The following is a 22176-nucleotide window of genomic DNA, read 5'->3' on the forward strand; positions in this document are numbered from 1 at the left end:
TCAAAATGGGGATTCCCCCCCTCCCCCATGTTTGAAATACAGGGATAAGAAACTAGAAAGCACCTTTACTGTTCATGTAAGAAAAGCACCCTGAGACAAAAAGGATATCAGTAACCTAACCTTCTGCATGTCGCCCCCCCTGAAGTGCTAGGTGTACATTTGTATCAAAGGTGCAGAAGAAAGCAATAATTAAACTTCGTAACCCAAATTGTCAAGCTTATTTCCCCATCTTATTTCCCAGTCACTCAGTGCTACTAAAGCATTGGGATTGGATGCTGTGGGGGTGGAGGAGGGTGAGTGGGGAAGCAGGTGTGTGTGGTGGGGGGGACAGAGTAATTAAGTAATTGACTTATAATGATCTGATTTACTCTGGCTCTTGCAATGTTATTTAACTGTATAAATTAAGGAGAAAAGTAAACAGGGGATTCTGCCCTTTGGATGGCACTCAACTCAGAGCAGCCGCTGCTGAGTTTTCTGACACCTACTGACAGTTATACTTATTTGGGTTCACAGCCATCCTTTGAACAAAGCAGAGGCTAATTCCCTGCTGTGATTATTACTTATTATTTGCTATTACTCTTGTATTACTTTGGAATTCTGAGCATTGTGGAAATCGGGCAAGGGAAAAGGTTGCCGCTGTAAATTTTCTAAGGTTTATAAACCTATGAGAAGTAGAGATGATTTTGAATTTCTCTTCCATTATGCTTCAACCAGAAGAATCCCTGATTTGACTGTGCTTTTGTCTTGTATGGCTTGTACTCTTGTACCATTTTTGATTCCCCACATCAGGTTTTTTTCTCTTCAAGATGGACATTATTTTTCAGCATTATTTCTGTACAGTAAACTAGCATTATATGTAATATGTGCCAGTGAGGTACATTGTAGGTAAATACTGAATAAAATCTATACAGCAGGCATGCACAATACAAAGGAACCCGCAAAGCCATCATGGCAAAGTACAGAGAACTAGAACCATGGTATGGTTGCCAACCTCTAGGTGATACCTGGAAATCTCCTGCTATGACATTTGATCTCGAGATGACAAAGCTTAGTTCCCCCAAAGAAAAGGGCTGCTTTAGAGGGTGGAGTCTATGGCATTGTACCCTGCTTAAGCCTTGCTTCATTTCTTTTTATGTTTCTGTATACTTTGAGCCCCATGGTGCAGAATGGTAATCTGCAATGCTGCAGTCTAAACTCTGCTCATGACCTGAGTTCGATCCTGGTGGAAGCTGGGTTCAGGTAGCCAGCTCGAGATTGACTCAGCCTTCCATTCTTCCGAGGTCCGTAAAATGAGTACCCAGCTTGCTGGGGGAAAAGTGTAGATGACTGGGGAAGGCAATGGGAAACAACCCCATAAAAACTCTGCCATGAAAAGGTCGTGATGCAAATTCACCCCAGAGTTGGAAATGACTGGTGCTTGCATAGGGGACTACATTTACCTATACTTTGGTTAACAGAATTCATCCTCTGCTTTACTCTGGTTTGTACTCTGTATGCCTTTTAAATGGTTTTTGTACACAATTTAGATAGCATTCATACAGTTTGCATCAGTTATACACCTGCTATATTACGGATTTAGTACAACATATGAGGAAATTTTCAACTTAAGGAACCAGAAAATTGTGCAAAAAAATACTCAGCTTGGGTTTGCACAAGGAGGTAGCAAAACTGAAATGGGCATTTTCAGACTGAAATGGTATGAGTCTAGCGATATGAGATTATTGCTAGTCTCGGATCATTGCATAAAAAATAAAAGAAGAGAAGTTTAAAAGTAGCTTTGATGTTTTGTTCACTGCTGGTATTGACTTGAAAGGGGGATTGGAGAGGAGGCAAATGGCAGCATCCACAGTGCAAAAAAAAGGGGGGATTTCAGTGTTGCATGCGAACAAAATAGAGGGGGGAATCGTCAGTGGAAAATGAAATGAGATTTACAGGGAATAGGATGGGAAGCCTACAATTTTGAAAACATTTTCTGCTCTCATGCTTTAGTGAACAAAGATGTTTTTTGGGGGAGAGAGGGGGTCCATTTTGGCAGCCAACTTTGCACAGGCGTGTGCACACACATACACATACACTGCTAACAATCACAGCTTGCAGTGCCAGTGGGTTCTACCATGCATTCTGTACACTCAACATGTTACCCCATATTATGAAATTGTGTGACTCTCCCATTTTTCACAGTGGTCGATAACACAGCAGAGAATCCCTCAGTAATCAGCAGTATGGAAAATGGGTCTTGGCAGCGCTAGTCAGTTTCAAAAAAAAAATCTGGTCAGTTTCAACATCTGTTTTTTTTTCTCCCCCTTTGGATTCTCCTTTGATTTCTGGGGATCAGGTGATGCTGATAAGAAGCTGGCTTCTTCTGAAGCCACATTTTCTCTGTGGAACTCCCTGCCTGAGGAAGCCAGTCTAGCAACTTTTCTCCTGGCTGTCAGGGGCTGACAAAAAGCATTTATTTTCCACAAAAGCTTTTAGCTGAAAAGTTAGCTGCTGATTTCTGTTGCTCAAAATCTCGACGCAGTCTCTTGATATTTTTATAGCTATATGTTTTGGTTTAATGGTTTGTTTACTTGGTTTGTTTAATGGTTTAATGGTTTGTTTACTTGTATTTTATTATTTTATGTAAGCTCCCTCGAGGAGCCTGTTGAATCAAAGGGCAGGGTAGAAATTAGATAAGTAATAAAACCACTTAATATACTGTTATTTCCCCTTCTTCTTTGGGAATATGGAGCATGCTGCAGTGACCAGTTGGCTCAGTTATTCTTTTTAATTAGGTATTTTTAGCCTGTTCTTCTTCACACGATTGTCTCTCTTTATCCTTACATGGAACTTGTGAGTTAGGTCAGGCAGAAAGTTAGTAACGGACCTAAGGTCTGCCAGTGACTTTCATAGAATGGGGATTTGAATCCAGATCTCCTCAACTGTAGACTGGCATGCTAACTGCTAAAAAAAGGCCCACATTTTTACGCACTGCTGAGAACTCTGGCTGTATGCTGTATCCATTGGCTGTCATGGCCCCACTGTCCACAGACGTATAAGCCAATATGTAACAGTCCCCCTATAGTTCAAAGTCAGTGTCTGAAATGACCTTCACAAAGGCTTGCCAACCTACAGGTGGGGGCCTGGAGTTCACCTAGGATTACTGTTGATCTCCAGACAGAGATAATTTTCCTTGAAGGAAATAGCAGTTTCAGATGAGGGAGCTCTGTAGTATCACATCTCCATTTACCTTTCCCCCCATATTTTCCCCTCTTCAGGCACCAGCCCCAAATCTCCAGAAATATCCCAGCCTAAAGTGACTACCTCTACCTACATGCTCATATATGTATGTACTGTTGCAATACATCCGTCCATCAGCTTTGAGATTCAGCTGTTAGAAACTCCAGGAAGGGAGCTGAACCATGAAAAAAAGAATTATAACACTAGCGACTCTCAGTAACAACAGAAAGTCATCCCGCATAGGCTAAAATATGGACCAGGCATCAGGGCCAGTCCCTGGAAAGTAAGGCCAGTTGGTGTGGATTTGAATTATATACCCAAACAAGAAGAAATCGGATTTATACCATGCTCTTCACTTGGCACAGAGTGTTAAAGCTGCAGCACTGCAGTTCTAAACTCTGCTCACGACCTGAGTTTGCTCCCCAGTGGAAGCTGGGTTTTCAGGTAGCTGGCTCGACTCAGCCTTCCATCCTTCTGAGGTTGGTAAAATGAGTACCCAGCTTGCAGATGACTGGGGAAGGCAATGGCAAACCACCCCGTAAAAAGTGTAGATGACTGGGGAAGGCAATGGCAAACCACTCTGTAAAAAGTCTGCCGGGAAAATGTTGTGAAAGCAACGTCACCCCAGAGTCGGAAACGACTGGTGGTTGCACAGGGGACCTTTCCTTCACTCAGAGCAGTTTACAATCTTCTTTCCCTTCCACTCCCCACAAAAGATACCCTGTGAGGTAGATGGGGCTGAGAAAGCTCTGAAAGAACTGCTCTTGAGAGGACAGTTCTGAGAGAACTTGTGACTGGCCCAATGTCACGCCAGCTGGCTGCACGTGGAGCAGTGGGGAATCAAACTCGGTTCTCCTAGATTAGAGCTCATACTCGTAACCACTACACCAAATGGGCTCTCTGGCCAGTGGTCCATTGTTAAAAGTCCTGTTCATTGAAATGCACGGAAGAAAATTACTATTCATGCCTTCCACACACTGCTGTTAATGGTACCCGTGGAGCATAACTCAATTTCTCCTTGACTTTTGCTCTCTTCAGTTCAGCTTAGCGTCTCATTGACTGGTGCAAAGGATGCTTGTGTGCTTGCAGGGGACCCCTTTCCTCTGCTACTGCCCACGCCGTTCTGTGCTGTGTTGGGTAAACAGAGGCCTCTGGTCTCTGGGGCTGTTCGTTTGGCAGTGCTCGCCCTTGCTAAACTCCATGTTTCGCAAGTGTCATTTAAGAACAACACCAGGGGCCGGAGTCTTTCTGCTGCTGGCAGGAGGCCTTTGAAATCAGCGGGACTCTGCCAGCAGTTAATTTGCTTCTTTGTTATTTTCTCTCCCTGAGCAGGGATAGTTTTTCTTCTTCTTTTCTCTGTTATGTATATTTTATTTTATGCTTGGTATTGCTTCATGTCAGTAGTACACACATTGCATGCGATGTGTGTGCGTGCAGGTAAACCTATGACATGAAACAGCTTAATAGGAACTATCGTGGAAATTTTTGGCACTACCCCACATATTGAAAGAGGCATATTTTTAGACTGCATGCAGGCATGGGCCCTGGCTGAGTTGTACAGCACGTGCTGTGCATAGAGAAGAATGTAGTGGGCCTAATCTCCAGCTGCAAAGAGGACCTCAGAAAGTAAGAATATAATGGAAGAGACCTACCTGAGACTTGGGAGTGCTTCTGCCAGCAAAAGCAGACAATGTTCAGCCAGGCAGGCTAATGCTCTGACTCAGTATTAGGTGGCTTCATCATAAGAGGGGCCACAGCTAAGGTACCAAGTTTGGATTAAGAAATTCCTGGAGACTTAGGGGTGGAGGGAATAGAAATTTGGGGATGGGGTTGGGAAGGTGAGGGACTTCAGTGGAGTGTAATGCCATACAGCCCATCCTACAAAGCAGCCAGGTTATCTAGGGAAACTCATTTCTGTAGACTGGAGAGCAGTTGAAATCCTGAGAGAACTTTAACAATTCTAGCCACTCAGTGACAGAGCTCACACTTTGGGTGCAGAAGGTTCTGGCTTCAATTCCTGGAAAAATCCAATTAAAGGGCATTGGGTAGCTGACTTGAGAAAGACCTCTGCTTGACTTTTTGTAGAGCTGTTGCCAGCCAGGGTAGCTAGTACCAGGCTACACTGGCCAGTGGCCTGAGGCAGCTTGGTATGTATTCATTAATAAGGGTGATAACAGATGGGCATTTAGGGGCAGGTGGGAAGTGTTCCAAATCGAGCTGGCTCAAAAAGAACTGCCCTGGACCCTCCACATGATCCCCCCAAGCCGTCCCCATCCCATCCATGGGGCAACATGGGCACAATCAGACAGCTATTTCACACCATTCTCGTTGCTCAATTTTGGGGGGGGGGGGTCCCATACATTTCAGTGGTCATGCGCATGCACATGCACTGATGTGTGCAGACATGCACATTTTGTTTTTTAAAAAGCTGGATGCGGTTTTACACTGCCAAGGCGCCTCACTTGCACCCTTCCACTTCCAGATGCCAAGGAGGTGTGCAGTTCAAAAATTTGCAGTACTGTGGTCTGAACTCTTTGCTCACGACCTGAGTTCGATTCTGGCAGAAGCTGGATTCAGGTAGCTGGCCCAAGGTTGACTCAGCCTTCCATCCTTCCGAGGTCGGTAAAATGAGTACCCAGCTTGCTGGGGGGAAAGTGTAATGACCGGGGAAGGCAATGGCAAACCACCCCGTAAAAAGTCTGCCGTGAAAATGTTGTGAAAGCAACGTCACCCCAGAGTTGGAAACAACTGGTGCTTGCACAGGGGACCTTTCCTTTTCCCAGAAGTGGTAGCTTTATTTATTTATTTAGAATTTATATCCCGCCCTTCCCACAAATGGCTCAGGGCAGCTTTTGAGCCACTCTCAGGACGCTGGAGGACGGGTTAGTATGGGATGGGGACAGGTGGCAGATGTTTGTGTTTGGAAGGGTTTTTCTAGTCGTTTTCTGAGGTGTCTCTGAGTCGGCCCAAAGTGCCGGTCTGTTCTGCTGATCAGTTATCCACTCAATCACATGTATTTATCACCTTGTAAATCACTGTGCTTTAAAGGCTCTTGGGGCTTATCCTACTATAACCCTGAGGGGGTAGGCCAGGCTGAGGGATTGTGTGACTTACTCATTGCATTCTGAGCCGCTGACTACCAGCTATGTGTGGCTTTACTCACTGTACTGAATTCCTCATCTGATGAAGTGTGCTTAGAGAGCTCACGAAAGCTTACCTTCTGAATAAAACTAAGTTGGTCTTAAAGGTGCAACTTGACTCCTATTTTGTTCTACTACTCCAGACCAACGGCTGACTACTTGGATCTATCTTCATGTAATTTGTAATTTGGGTTTCTGATTGTGATTTGGAGCGCAAGCAGTAAGCACAGTTGGCCGTGATTTGGATGTCACTGCAGGCTGCAGTTAGTACTAACTGGGAAACACAGCAGAAAACTGCATCCTAGTGGAGAGGAGAGAAAATCCTCCAAACCGTGGCTGGAAGGATCTTCTGAATTGAGCTGCATTTTTATAGGCAGCCCTAAACCAATGGGAGCAAATTTACACTAATTTAATTCAACTTCTCCTGATTGGGTGTGAATTCTAAAAGAGCTCTTCCTGTACTTTGCCAGCACCAGGGGTCGCTTTGTAGAAAAATAGGTGGTGGAGCTCATCCAGGGATTGTTATGTAGCTGTCAATGGACAAGGAGGTGGAACTCTCAGAAAGGTTCAGGAGTTGCGCTCCTGTGAGCTCCCACTGAATCTGAGGCCTAGCCAGCACTAAATGAATGCTATACTGGAGAGACACCTCTGCAGCTTATAATACCCCATATTTGCAATGCAGACGTCAATATCTTGCAATATCTTGCCTTCATTTTCAAAGTTAGCTTTGCAGTTCCAAATTCTTTAACTTTGACTGTAAATCCAACCCACACCCCAAAATCTCTTCTTCCTCTTCCTACTATCCTTAGGTGCTCTGAACCAGCAGTGGAATTCTAACAGGAGCTCCTTTGCATATTAGGCCACACACCCCTGATGTAGCCAATCCTCCAAGAGCTTACAAAAAAGAACCTTGTAAGCTCTTGGAGGATTGGCTACATCAGAGGTGTGTGACCTAATATGCAAAGGAACTCCTGCTAGAATTCCACCCCTGACCTGAACTATGTTTCCCAAGGTGCGCAGATGCTGCCGTAGCAGCTGAAATGTCAATAGTGTACAGGGCACTGAGAAGGGAGAGAAAAAAGATGTGAGGAATGGAGATTTCTTTCTATCTGTTGGCCAGAAGATTGTTGCTGTCCTGACTCCACAGCAGTAGATGAGTTGCATTGGGAGTTGGACAGTACACTCTCCCTTGGTGCTCACAGTGATTCTGCCAGCAGTTAATTTGCTTTTTTGTTATCTTCTCTCCTGGAGCGGGGGTGTTATTTTGTATTCTACAGATTTTCTGATGGCATCCCAAGCCCAGAAGTGACTCGGAAGGAAAGCTGAGCTGTTTGCATGTTTTGTGGACAGATAACTTGATTTCACCAAGGGAGTGAGACCCTCTCTAGTATACCATGAGTGTGAATGCATTGTGGAGCTGCAGACAAACTTGTGAAATCTGTGACTCCAAAACAGGCTTGGATACATATGTTAGCAATTCTCCATCTCCATCTCCTTCCTTGCCCTCTGCCAACGCAGTCCTTGACAGAAAGGGTGGGAGGAGAAATTATGAAAACCAGACTTCATGGAAGCAGTAATATGTTGTGCCAAGTGAGAAAATCCATGCAAACTGTTATAATTTGCATAATTTATTCTTTAGGCAAGAGCTTTTGGGTTTTCAGAAGGCATTGTTCCCATTTGCTCATTAGGTCAAAGAACACACTGCCATTGCTTATTACAGGAGAGACATGGCATTTGTTTCCATTTTTTCTTTTATTTTGTTCCCTGCAGATGAACCGAGCAGGTGTTACTTCCATGACGGTGATGGGGTGTGTGAAGAGTTTGAGCAGATGACCAGCATTATTGACTGTGGGGTTTATACCCCCAAAGGTTTTTTGGACCAGTGGGCTTCAAATGTGTCTGTCTCACACCATGATGAGCGATGCCCGGGATGGGTGGTCATAGGGCAGCCAGCAGCAAACCAGGTAAGAACGACTGGAAGGCCCTTGCCTTGATCATACTGTGAATCCATGCGCCCAATTAATTCCCCAAGCTGGATGTCTGTCTATTCCAGAGGTGTCAAATGGCCCAGGGGCTGATTCAGGTTTCATTTATGTCCAATCCGGCCCTCATAACAAATGAGTTTGGCACTCCTGATTCCTCAAGACCTGCACCGTTGCGCTGATTGCAAAAGAGACTTCTGACCCACATCCTGTCTCACCCTAGTCTCCCTCTTTAGTGTTTAATGCGAGGTGCCAGAATTTTACCTAGAAGGTGAAAATTATCTCCATGTTGCACCCATGAGTACAAATCAGCACAATACTAGTCCCTCTAAACGGACATATTCCAGTGGGATAGAGGTTTAAGTCCGTTGCAGAAAAAACAAAAGGAAAGTCCACAAAAATGTATGCTCCAATAATGTTTTAGCGTTTAAGGTGCCATGGGAATTTCCAGAGAATCACAGAAAAAGCCCTGTTGGATAGATTAAAGGTTCATCTAGTCCAGCATCCTCTTTCTGCTAGGAGGGCAGGAAGGATTTCATAAGTGCTTAAATCTCATGGGCTTTTCTTACGTTCTCAGGGAAATTCTGACTGCCACTTTGGGGTTAGTTAGCAATTTTTCTCCATGCCCATTTGGCCAGGGATCTTGGAGGTTTTTGCCATCTTTTGGACATGGAACAGGGATCACTGGGGGTGTGGCAGGGAGGTACTTGTGAATTTTCTGTATTGTACAGGGGATTGGATGGGATGACCCTAGTGATCCCTTCCAACTCTATGGTTCTATAAGCCCATCCTTCATACTGGGTGACTACTCTTGTTTTTTGTGGGGGTTTTTGCGCCTTCCAACATTCATCAGCTACATGCCTCCAGGAAGCTCACAGGCAGGGTATAAAGACCCACCTCTGCCTCCTGTCTTCGAGCATCTAGTTGTCAGAGGTAAACTGCCTCTGAACATTCAACTCTCATAGCTAGTAACTGCTGACAAACCCACCTAAGCAAGTATATATGGGCTATCTGGCTGTTATCAGACCAAGGGGTCCTGTTTCTAGTGCTTAAACCACCAGATGCCTTCAGGAAGCATAAAAGATCTTGAAGGCAACCACAGTTACCCACATTTTGCTGTTATGGGACATACAACTGATACTCAGTGCCTGTGAACACAGAAATTCCATTTAGCTTAATGTCTGTGAATGTATACTGCTACTGCACCTGGGGGTTTCATTTAACTTCACCATTGGTTTGTTTCCTTTGGATTGGGAGGAGGAGAATGTTCCCTTTTTGCAAACTGACATGAGGATAGTTAGATGTCTGTTTGGGTATTTGTGATTTCAGGCAGGTATGTGTGTATCACTTTAGGTAGTTGCAAAGCATATATGCAAAGATATTTTTCTGAGGAAAATGAGCATGAGGTGTGCAGTGAAATGCTAAGCCTTTCTTTTGACCCCACATAACCTTGCTTTGAGCGCAAGGAAACAAGACCTTCAAATAATCCACTGCTGTCACTAACAAAAAATGGGCCAAAGATATCTGAGTTTAAATTTAAATGCCAAGGGAATGTTCCTTTTCTTGGTTAAAGATACAAAACAACATAATGGTTCTACATATATATTCCTAACAGTTCAAAGTGTACCTTGACAATTGCAACGTATAAAATGGTAGGCTATTACAGGGCTTTTATTGTAGTGGGAACTCCTTTGCATATTAGGCCACACACACCCTGATATAGCCAATCCCCCCAAAGCTTACAGTAGGTCCTATAAGAAGCTCCCTGTAAGCTCTTGGAGGATTGGCTACAACAGGGGTGTGTGGCCTAATATGCAAAGGAGTTCCTGCTACCAAAAAAGCCCTGGCTATGTACGATGTGATGCCTTAGAGTTCATGCGCACAGCATATGTGTGCTAGATACAAGATGCACCCATCCCCCATTCAGAGATTTAGCTTCGAAAGACTGAGGTAGGAACAAAACCCTGAGGAATGAGAACCCTAGCAAGTTGCACTAACAAAAGCTAATATTCCTGAAAGGCAAAATAAGGATAAAATCAAGACAGTGATTTATCAGAGATGTGGAACAGAAAATAGGAACTGTTCTTTAGTAAACAGAGGCATTTTGAGTATATGGTGTTTCTTAATGAATTCAGCTTGCATTCTGCAAGTGTAGGTACATGTTCTTGGCTGCTACTGGACACCCCTCCCCCCATCTATGCCTGACTCAACTGTATTGAAGGGCCAATGGAACTCTCCGGAGCCAACATTCCATCTCTTGTGTGCTTTGGCTTGCTCTGTGCTGGTGTGCTGGCTTCTAAGAAACCTAGTTATGAGGTACTAAACTCATAAACTATTACAAGGGTAAACGTTGGAAAGTTTCAGCTATCCAGATAATGTGTGAGCACCTTCACAATTTCAAGGTACACTTTGAGCCTGTAGAAGACAATCATGCTACCTTTGGGGGCATTTATTCTCCTTGAGGCAAATTAATCTTCTGCATTCTTCTTAAGTAGTCAGGAGGATTTTAACCATAGTTTAGATTAATAATGGGGTAAAGGTGGTAGAAGCGTCAAAAGCATGGGTTTGGGTTTTTGGGGGGGAAGGTTTTTTGGTTGTCCAGTTTCAAGAGACAGAAATTTACATTGTTAAGGTGTTCTAATAAACTGGGGAGCCTTGGATTATATAAGAACAGGATTTCAGATATCAAGCTTGTTGGGAAGGATCCTAGTTCTTTATACCTCTGTGAATGAATGATCCATAAGCGTTTGTCTGCTGGTCTTCCTTTCATGTATTTTTCCTTTATTTGATTTCTTCACCACCTTTGTGCTGTTGTATTTAAAGCAGTTTACAATTCAGAATAATTGCCTGTAATACATTATAAATGTCACAAAGTGGAAAGAAATTAAAGGACAGGAAAAGAAGAAAACAAGTAAGCTCGGGTTGTTGTGCAGTCGCACAGTCGAGTTCGACTCTTTGCAACCCCATGGACCAAGTCACGCCAGGCCCTCCTGTCCTCCACCACCCTATTAGTAGCACTGCCCAACCATCATTCAGATCTGGATTATGGAGTCAGGGAAGAAGTATTTGCTTTTTCTGTCCTGCAAATTTACCTCCCTTCTTCCTGGGATAATAATGCAGGAAACGGGGTGGCTGGAGACCTCCTGATCCCCAGGTGACAGAGATCAGTTCACCTGGAGAAAATGGCTGCTTTGGCAGTTAGATTCCATGGCATTATGCCCCAAACGCTGCCTTACTCAGGCTCCATTCCCCAAATCTCCAGGTATTTCCCAACCCAGACCTGGAAGGATTATGCACCTTCTCCCCACTCCCATTCCTGTGCCTCAGCCCCACTCTCTGTGGGGGCCCTTCGCAGCCATTCTTAGTCATTAAAAGAAAATACTTTTAATGATTCCCTCTTGGATCTCAAAGCATCCCTTCTAATCAGGCCCTTAAAATGAGAAAATGCGAGAAAATTAAGTAAAACAGGGGTGGGGGAAAGACCTTTCCACTGGTTACTGTATTCCTATTGCCATTATCTCAAAGCAAAATTCTGATGACCCACATTTTGTTCTACTTTCACCTTTGTCTTTTGTGGCTGTTTTCCTACTAGGTGTGCAGGGAATTTAGGGGAAAGGGGAGGACATTGAAGGCCATTCCTTCCCCCTCTCGCGTGTGTTTGTTTCCCTTTAATATGAACAGGGCCATAGCCAGGATTTCAAATTTGGTGGAGCACATAGGAGAATTTTTTGTTTGGGGAGCCAAGGGGCTGGGCACTGGCCAGGTCTTCTGCATGCCTTGCAGCACCCGGTGGCTGCTGACATAATCAGGGGTGCAAGTGCGGTGCAGCTCCCCACCGCCTGCTCCAGCCCCCCAGCCAGGCACTCCTCTCCCCCTCTCCTTGTGCACAAGAAAGCCATGGCAAGCATGGGAAAGTGAGGATGCCAGCCGTAAGTGGTGGGGCCAGCCAATTTCCAGTAGGGTGAGGGTAGAGTGAGCCATATCCTCTGGACCCCACCATAGTTATAGGCCTGGGATCCACCTGCCTGCCTTCCCAGTCCTCTGAAAGTTCTACTACAGTGGCCCCCTTTCAGATCTGGTTCAATTGGACTGGAACTCATACCTCTAGCGTCCTCTGCTCCCATTCACCATACTGAAGGTGGGAGTGAAGTCAGCCCTGCAAGAGAGGATGTTTGGTTGCTTGCAGAGTACAAGGACTGAGCACTTTCTCCTCCCTTACTTCCCACAGCCCATGTTGCCCTCCCCAGTTGCTTTGGCAGCTTTCCCTGCCCCTATTCTGAAAGAAGGAACTATTTATGATTTCTCCCCATTCCCTCAACATCCGTCAGTGCCATCACATGAGTCCAAATACATATTATCTTGGGTGGGGTTGCCAACCTCCAGGTGAGGCCTGTATATATCCCAGAATCATGACTGATCTCCAGATGACAGAGATCGGTTCCCCTGGAGAAAACAGCTGCTTTGGAGTTCTATGACTGGAACTCCAGGCTTGTTTTCTGGAGCCTCAACAACAGCTGGAAGGGAGTAGAAATTGGGGCCAGGGCACTAGGGAAAGAGGTTACATCTCAGCCCCCATCCCTATTTCTTTAACTGGAACCAACAATCTCTGAGCTATTTTTAGCCCCCACTAGAGGTAGGGGAAAGACAGGCACAATATAAGTTCCTGTCTTTTTCCTTGGGGGGAGGCTCAATCTAAAAAAGGGGAGAGCATTTTTTAATTAGGGAAACAGCACAATAGGGAAGAGTTAAGCATTCCAGCAGTTCGGCTCTACTCCATGACGGGCGTCCACATTTTAGGCTCAAAAAACACACTGCAAGTTCCAGTTGCTGCAAACGTCGCATGTAGTTTGACTCAAAGTTGTTTGTTAAAATGGCTGTTGTTAACAACTTGAAGCAGATATTGTGTGAAGAGTGGCAGCAAAAGAGAACCACAGTCAGATGTCAGAGGAGATTCCAGGCAATTATATTTGATCCCTCGAGGGATTTTTCCCCCTCCTACCTTTCTCTTGGTTTTGAGAATGAATCTTTTTTTTCCCTTTCTGCCTCTCTCAAGAGTACACAGACAAGTCATCTAAGGGGAAGAGAGGAGCGAGTACCAAAGGGGCCAGTACACCCTGTTCCTGTTTTTTGTGTGTGTGTGTTATGCGGTGGATCCTACAGTAAAATAGATAAAAGGCACATAATACAGTTGCAGAGAGCAAAGCTCCCTTTGGGGTTTGCAAGCAAGTTTGTTTTTTTTCCAGAGATGGAGGACAAATATTTAAAAATAAAAACGGTTAGGTATTGCAAAATCCTATCTGACTGGTGTCCAGAGGCATATTGCTGAGACCAGGCTGCCCATCCTGTCTTAGCAAGAACAGCTCATGACATTTGGGTACTTGAAGCTGTAAACAAATAGTAAATGGCAAATACACAGACACAGAAGTTAATATTGCCTTTGTCTCCCTCACTGTTAGTGGGCTTCCCAGAGGCATCTGCCTGACCCCTGAGCCAGTGTGGTGTAATGGTTAAGAGTGGCGGCCTGTAATCTGGAGCAGCAGGTTTGATTTCCCACTCCCCGCTCCTCCTCCACATGAAGTCTGCTGGGTGATCTCTTGGGCCAGTTACAGTTCTCTCAGAACTCTCTATGCCCCCACCTACCTCACAAGGTGCCTGTTGTGGGGAGAGGAAGGGAGAGTAATTGTAAACTGCTTTGAGACTCCTTAGGGTGGAGAAAATGGGGCATAAAAACCTTACTCTTCTTCTTCACTGTGGGAAGCATAATGGCACAGCAGATGGATGTTTCATGTGATCCAGGAAGGATAAACTTATACTCTTATAAGCCATGATAGTTTCAAGTGGCACTTCCATGCTGAGAGGCAATCTAGCCGTGAGACACCAGAGGACAGCTGCTGCCTTTGTGCCCTCCTGGGCTGTGGTCAGATGGGCAGTTTGGCCCAATATTGTTGATTTACCCTAACAGATTAAATGGTCTCATTCACACACCCACATGTGGCAGCCATTCCTCAGTCATACTCATCCCATCATAAGACAGTTTGGAGACTGAGTAAATAGACAGCAGATGAATTCTGCTGTTTTCAGATCCCTGCACATTCATCCCGTATTGCCGGATGTCTGAACTCCCCTTGTGCGCGCTCAAACCGGTTTGGAAATGTGAACCTTTAGTTCTGGTTTTCCTGTTTTGTTTTTTTAAAATGATAGAGCATATGTGCATGGTTGTTGTTGGTTTTTTTAAAAAAAACCGCAGCACATGCAATAATTATCTGAATAGTCAACCATGGAAGAAGTACATGGTGCAGCCAGATCAGGATGGGAATCTAATTGAAAATCTCTATCACAAAATGCAACAGAGTAATTAGGGGTGTGCCCAAACTGCACCAAGCTGCCAGTGTGACTGCAGCCCTGGTAAATTTTCTGATGACTCAGAAAAACAGGATGTTGGTCTAGATGGACCTTTTCATATGATCCAGCAGAGCTTTTCTAGTATTTGTAATGGGTTGATACAATTCACTTGTGTAATGATGGGTGAGAGAGCACCATGGAAATTTATTTATTTATTTATTTATTCGAGATTTATATCCCGCCCTTCCCACGAATGGCTCAGGGCGGCTTCCAACAATTAATCAAACATAAAATTTAAACAATTTCAAGTATAAAACAATTAAATATTTAAACAGTTAAAACCTTAAAAACAGAATATTTCAATTTCCTGTAAACAGATGGCTGGCCAGTTACATCGAGTTGTCGTCCTAGCTAAGTATAGGCTAGCCGGAAGAGGGTCGTCTTACAGGCCCTGCGGAACTGCGCCAAGTCCCGCAGGGCCCTCACCTCTTCCGGCAGCTGATTCCACCATACGGGGGCCATAACGGAGAAAGCCCTTTCTCTGGTGGCTTTCAAACGGGCTTCTTTTGGCCCGGGGATAGTGAGGAGATTTTGTGTTCCTGACCTCAGTGCTCTCTGGGGAACATGTGGGGAGAGACGGTCCTTCAGGTAGGCAGGTCCCAGGCCATATAGGGCTTTAAAGGTAATAACCAGCACCTTGTACCGGACTCGGTATATCACTGGAAGCCAGTGCAGAGTCCGGAGACCCAGCCGGATGTGTCCCCACTTTGGGAGACCCAATAGCAGCCGGGCCGCGGCATTCTGCACCAGCTGCAGTTTCCGGGTCCGAGACAAGGGCAGCCCCATGTAGAGGGCATTGCAGTAGTCCAACCTCGAGGTGACCGTAGCATGGATCACTGTTGCTAGGTCGTCGCGCTCCAGAAAGGGGGCCAGCTGCCTTGCCCGCCTAAGATGAAAAAATGCGGACTTGGCAGCGGCTGCTATCTGAGCCTCCATCTTTAAGGAAGGCTCCAATAGCACCCCCAAGCTCTTGACCCTGTCCGCCGCCATCAGCAACGCACCATCAAAAGCCGGCAGGGGGATCCCCCTCCCTGGGCCGCGGCGACCCAAGCAAAGGACCTCTGTCTTCGTAGGATTAATGAGAGCTGTGACAGGGCTAGTGAGCTGCCGGTCCTATTTCCCTTCTACTGCATCTGGACCCCAAATCCACCACCTGGTGTGTGTCTGCTGCTTCACTGTGGCCTAATTCTAATTCAGCTGCTAAACCTGCATCCTCACTGTGTCTTCCTCAGTGGCACAAACAACAACCACAACAAAAACAGTTAGAGAGAAGGGTTCTAGTCTAGCTTTCTCCCTGAATTTGTTTTATACATTGAGTGAATATTTTCTTTTCTTCTTTCATTTCTGATGGAACATTTGGCCAGGTAAGTCTCTGCCTATCATATAACAGTCCACAGGTTCATTGAGAAATAAATCCTTTTGTGGGTTGACTCAGCATCTTATGGAGGCCTTAAGAAATGGGGCAGAGGCACTTGGAAAATATAAAACTGCAGTGCAGTAAATCAGTCCAGTGGCTCACCTAACATAGAGTTCTCTACAGTGATTGGCAGCAGCCCTCCACGGTCTAGGGGCAAAGGTCTTCCTTTAATGGGAAATGAGAGAGTCTTTAATGGGAAATGGAACCTGGAACTTCCTATAGGCAAAGCACACATGCTTGGTCACTGAACCATAGCCCTTCATCTTGCTTTGTACCTTTGGCTATTGAAGCTGCTCTAACTCCCTTACTATCCAGACTCTGTTCAAACAGCTTTAAGATTTGGCGTCAGAGGCATAGTGGCCTGACTGTCCTCTGACCGGCCCCAGGCCCATGACAAATAAGCCCCTTGTGTGTCATGGCTTAAATCCGCTGCAATGTGAAACTCTCCGTTCCTCGGACTGGGCAGCTTGCCAGTTTTCTTCCATGTCCCACAGCTGGGAACACTGGCACGGCACGTTCCCTGTGGTGGTGAGAGAGAAGCCACCCTGTCCTGTCTTGAGGAGGGGATTTTAAGGGGCCCTGGCATCGAGGAAACAGGATAGGCCTGCTGTCTCTTGCATAATTTCCTAGCAGTTTGGCTGGCCAGTTCCCCTACGATATGTTAGACTCAATAATTTGTCTCATTTCAGTCGACCGGAGACATGTCTGGCATTTGAGGCTGCGGGGAAGAAGGGGTTAGGCCTCAGGGACTGGTGCTTTAGGGGTCATTTCATAAGAAGAGAAGGATGCGGCACATTTAAGTATTTAAACACTTCTGCATGCTCCGAGTGTCTCTAGTTACCAGGGACAGTCCTATTTTCTGGACCCTGTCTCTAGCCCATCATTGTTTTGTTTCCTTTTTGCCTTTTGGGGAAGCCTTCCTCCAGTGTTGTTAAGCATGATGGCTAGCACTGTTGTTCGTCATAGTTTCTCCCATCTTTCAATGGAGGGGCGGCGGTGGATGAATTGTCTTGAGCATGCATGTGTAATAAACACCTGCGCATGAATATTCAAGTGCTGCACTGTGTGTGGCCTACCATTTCATACTCTGCAGAAGCTGCTCAAGTATGTTTTGAAAAATTGAAAGCAGATTGTAAAACAGTCATAGACCACAAGGGTCTCTGTCCCATCACAAGCACCTCAGGGAGTGTCCTTCTCACTGTGCAAGGAAGACAGCTGGATCTGGGTTTCTCGCTGCATAGGACATCCAAGAGGCCTCTGAAGAAAGCTGTTCCTGTGCTTGAGGAAAAGAGCCCACCTGCAGGTTTGCATGCTGTAAGATACTGGATCAGAGTCAGGGCAGTGGCCCTTCAAGTTCAGTATTCTGTTTCCTTGAGTGGCTAACCAGATGTCCTTGGAATGCCTACAGAAAGAGACTAAAACCTCCCCCTTCTGCCCCCCTCATCAACTGGACAAATTCAAAGAGATATTGCTTCTGAAGAAGGAAGTTCTGTTTAGCCATGGAGGTACTGTTCTGCAGCTTCTATTTCAACCAGTGAGGTGGTGAATTTGTGTAAAATCATGGTCAATTTAGTTTCTTTTAGGAGTTTTACAGTCTCAAACAGCACTTTTATCATTAAAATATATAACATATATCTAATGTCTCTAAATAGGTTCCAGTTAACCTACAGCACTCTCCCCCCCCCCCCCCAATTTATTGCAATAAAGAAAAGAGGAATTGAAATTGGAGAATAAAACCCTGCAGCTGTAGCCTTCAGATTCCTTGGAAGGTTCATTTCATTAGAACATAGTAGGTAGGCCTCTGCTGGGAAGGTTTATTACAGGTAGTGTTGTCAGTGTCTAGTTCAGGCTGGGGGATCTCCCAAAATTACAACAGATCTCCAGGCTATAGAAATCAGCTTCCCTGGATAAAATGGCATCTCTGGAGGATTGGCATTATGGCTCACAAAGGTCCCTTTTCCTCCATGTGTGCCATCTTCTGCTGCTCCATCCCCAAATCTCCAGAAATGTCGTATCTCAGAGCTGGCAGTCCTACAAGGAGGAAAGGGCTCCTTAATTTTAATTTAATTTTTAGATTTATATCCCGCCCTATCCGGCAAGCAGGCTCAGGGCAGCTTACAACAATAAACAGAATTCAAATAATATAAAAACAGGCATTACAAAACAGGAGCAGCACAGTAAACAATCTGACAGACATGGGTGATAAACAGCATGTAACTGATGGCTAACAGCATAGCATAACACCATAATGGTGAAATGCTGGGAGAAGTGGTGACTTTTAAGGACACCCGCTGGATTAATTAAATGCCTGGTGGAAGAACTCCATCTTACAGGCCCTGTGAAACCTTGATAAGTACCGCAGGGCATGGATCTCAAGTGGGAGCTCATTCCACCAGGTAGGGGCCTGGACTGCAAAGGCCCTGGCCCTTGTTGAAGCTTGCCAGGTGTCCTTAGGAACAGGGACTTTGCGGAGATGTTGAGCAGCAGACCTCAGAGCCTGCGGGGGGGGGTCCCTCCTTCAGAGGGCAAATGCTAACTATCACGTCCCTGATGAGCTTCCTCCCCAAACTTAACTTTTCCCTACATATCATCCCCAAATCTCCAGGAATTTCCTATGCCAAAGTTGGCAACTGTAGACAGCAGGGAGATGTTTGGACCTCCCTACCATACTAACAGGCTTTTCACAGTGGAAAACAGAATGCTGGTCTGTGTGGAGTCTGCTGTTCCTCTGGCAAAGCCCTGATTGCACAAGGTTAGGATAACCCCCCTTGCTATTTGGTACCCCTGTCCCCTGCCCATCTTCTGAGCAGGAAAAAAGAAAAAAGATTTGGAAATGCCCGCATTGTTCTTAGTATGAACAGCCCTTGTCCCACTCACCTCTCACTAAGACATAAACGTGCACATAAACAACCACACACACACACAAACACACGTGTGTGCTCTGCCAGAACTTACTTAACTCCCTTTGCAAAGAGGGATTAAATAAATCCCTTCCTTCTCATCCTCATGCCGCCAGTCAATCAAGCTGGGATAAAAATACACTAGGAGGTTATACTTGATTGAATTAAACCACAATAATGAGAGGAAGAAGACAGCAAACGAGGGGAGCATGGGGGTTGGCGGTTCAGGAATGGGGCCAGCCGTGGCTTTTCCTGTATAATTTGGTTTCATGTTCTGTACAAGAAAACATGTCAAATATGAAAACGACTCTCCAAGATTGTAATGTTCTTGCAAAGCCACAAATACACAGACATGCAGGGCTCTATTCTCCGGTGGAATGGAATGCCATCCTCAAAGCCACACACTCATTTTCTCTAAGCCTGAAAGTAAACCTTCTCATGCCAGCAGTAGAGAATTCTTCTCTCTCTCTCTCTTTTAATGGTTTCTTTGTTTTGTTCATACCATAAGAACTTCAGAAGAGCCCTGCTGGATCAGGCCAAGTGTCCATCAAATCCAGTGCCCTGTTTTTAATAGTGGCCAACTGGTTGCTTGTAGAAGGCCTACAGGCAGGACATGGAAGTCAAGGACTCTCCCTTATTTGCCTGTGAGCACTGGTACTCACAAGTATTTTTCTGAACATGGTTGTCCCATTCATTCATCATGGGTAACAGACATGGACAGGTTAGGAAGGTTTCCCAGATTCTCTGTTTCTGTATTCCTTCTTGAATTTGGAGTTTCAAATTCTGTGGTCTTGTTCCCAAAGTGGAATGGATGCATCAGAAATTCTCAGTTCTCTTTTTGTTGTTTCTGAACTTTGTACTGAGCCCTGCTCATGTGCAGTTTGCTTGTGCATTGAGAAGACATTGACCAAAAGCAACCTGGATGTACCTGCTTATACATACAGTTGTAGCAGGTTCCTTGTTGTTTGGTGTTTTACCATTGCTCCGGAGCACATTTAAAAACCACACTAAAAGAAGCTCGACAAAACACTGCAAAAAGAAAACAGTCCTGGTGGGATTGTGCATAACCACAAGGTAGCATGCTTATTTTTTTGAATGGTGTTTTACTAATGTGCAAATATTCACAGTGGTAACATCCCACGCAAAACATTCCCAGCTTGCTAAACCTGTATGCACAACCACATCCATTTTGCTTTTTTAAAAAAGCAAAAAAGTCAGCCTGTACAACATGGCTTGTAATGCAGTTTGCCGGATAGTGTAGTTAGACTGCACCATGCAAGTGCTTCAGCAGTTTGCCACCAGGAAGTACCAGTGGCTATTTAAAGTGTGTGTGAGGTGCTGCAGGACATAGTAGGGGCAGGAGTAGCACGGGGGCCAAATTCCTAGAACATTAAATGAATGGACATAGAGAATCCATTCATCATAGATTCAGGATGCTTCTCAGCTACAATTGTCTCTCTCACTCTGCAAGCTCCATAAGAGAACTCATGTGGCATAATGGTTAGAGTGCTGACCTAACTCACATAGGATCTGGGTTCAAAAGCCTACTCTTACATGAAACTTTCTGGATGACCTAGACCACTCTGTCTCAACTTAATCTACTTTACTGGATTGTTGTGAGCAGAAAGAGAGGAAGGGAGCCCTGGAGGGAAATGCCCTGGAGGGAAGGGAAGGATCAGGGCTGTTTTTGTAGCAGAAACTGCTTTGCATATTAGGCCACACACCCTTAATGTAGTCAATCCTCTCAAGAGCTTACAGGGCTCTTAGTACAGGGCCTACTGTAAGCTCTTGGAGGATTGGCTACATCATTGTGTGGCCTAATATGCAAAGGAGTTCCTGCTACAAAAACAACCCTGGGAAGGATTAAAAAGTATTAAATTAAGTCAGTCATGTGTCTGGATGGCACATTATCTGCATCCTTTCCACATCCATTCATGTTCAGGTGCACACATGGAAAATGTCTAGTTTTTACAATAAGTCTGCCTTTAACATAGTACATCAGCTCCCTCTCCCTAGGAGACAGATGCCAGTGAACATGTGGAAACCATGGAATAGGAGTTTAAAATCCATATGAATTTTGCAGGGAGTTAGAATGCTACTTACCACGGTTTCTGCTACATTCATAGTTGGAAGTTTTGTTTTGTTTTGTTTGTATTGTGGGAAGAGTTGCCAAAGAACTTAGCCTGAAGCTCATTTAGAAGGAATTTTGAAAGGAAGTTAAAAGAATTTCAATAAGATTAGCCAAATGAGCTTGCACATTTTTAAGTTGTCACTCATTCTTGCTTAAAGCGAAATTGAGACCAACCGGTTGTTCTTTGATTGTTTATGACCATTGGTGGTCACAATGGAATTGAAATGATTGTGCCATTATGGATAAAAAGTACGGTATTTTAAAAGGTTTTTAAAATCTGGATTTTTTTTTTAAAGTTGCTTTCATGGAAGCAGCAGGTTTAATTCATCTTCTTGGATTAGATGACTTCCTACATAGTTTATCTGTAGGTATTTATTAAAGGTTGTATAAACGTTTATATTAAAAAAATTCATTTTCATGACTGCCAAGAAGATAGTTTTCATTCCACCTGTTTTCTGTGACAAATTTCCTAGTTTTATCTTTTTCTTTCACAATCTTATTTTGTATACCCTTTATATGTTACTTCAATACCACTTATATGCAATTAATTCAAAAACACCATCATTTGCAAATTTCACTAATATGAGGGGGGGAAGAACGGACTGCAGTTTCATCCCAAGTGTCAAGCAACCATAAAAGAAACCTGAACTTTCAAAGTGAAGCACAGTCATTAGGCGAGGGGCCAGTGGCTCAGCGGTAGAGCATTTGCTTGACATGCAGAAGGGCTCAGGTTCAATCCCCAGCATCTCCAGTTTAGGGTATCAAGTACAAGGTGATGTGAAAAACCTCTGCTCAAGACCTTGGAGAGCTATTGCAAATCCAAATAGGCAGTAATGATCTTGATGGGCCAAGGATCTGATTCAGTATAAGGCAGCTTTATGTGGTCAGGACAGATGGACATTTGGCTTCTGTAGGCAAAGCACACAGACTGATTCCTCACTAGCCTTTGTCCCGATTCCGTGCTCCTTTTGCCCATGGCTCTTCC

The 22176-nt window shown here is 44.8% G+C and overlaps 1 protein-coding gene across 1 annotated transcript in view; it reads left to right on the forward strand.

The window, feature by feature from the left end:
* Window positions 1-22176, forward strand: part of PAPPA (pappalysin 1) — a 334943-nt gene that overhangs the window by 165490 nt on the left and 147277 nt on the right. Inside the window, exon 10 of the mRNA XM_060251617.1 lies at window positions 8130-8323. Coding sequence (XP_060107600.1) covers window positions 8130-8323 — 194 coding nt within the window. The remainder of the gene's footprint in view (window positions 1-8129; window positions 8324-22176) is intronic.

Source organism: Heteronotia binoei, chromosome 12 (assembly GCF_032191835.1).
Source record: "Heteronotia binoei isolate CCM8104 ecotype False Entrance Well chromosome 12, APGP_CSIRO_Hbin_v1, whole genome shotgun sequence".
In the NCBI taxonomy this organism is placed as follows: Eukaryota; Metazoa; Chordata; class Lepidosauria; order Squamata; family Gekkonidae; genus Heteronotia; species Heteronotia binoei.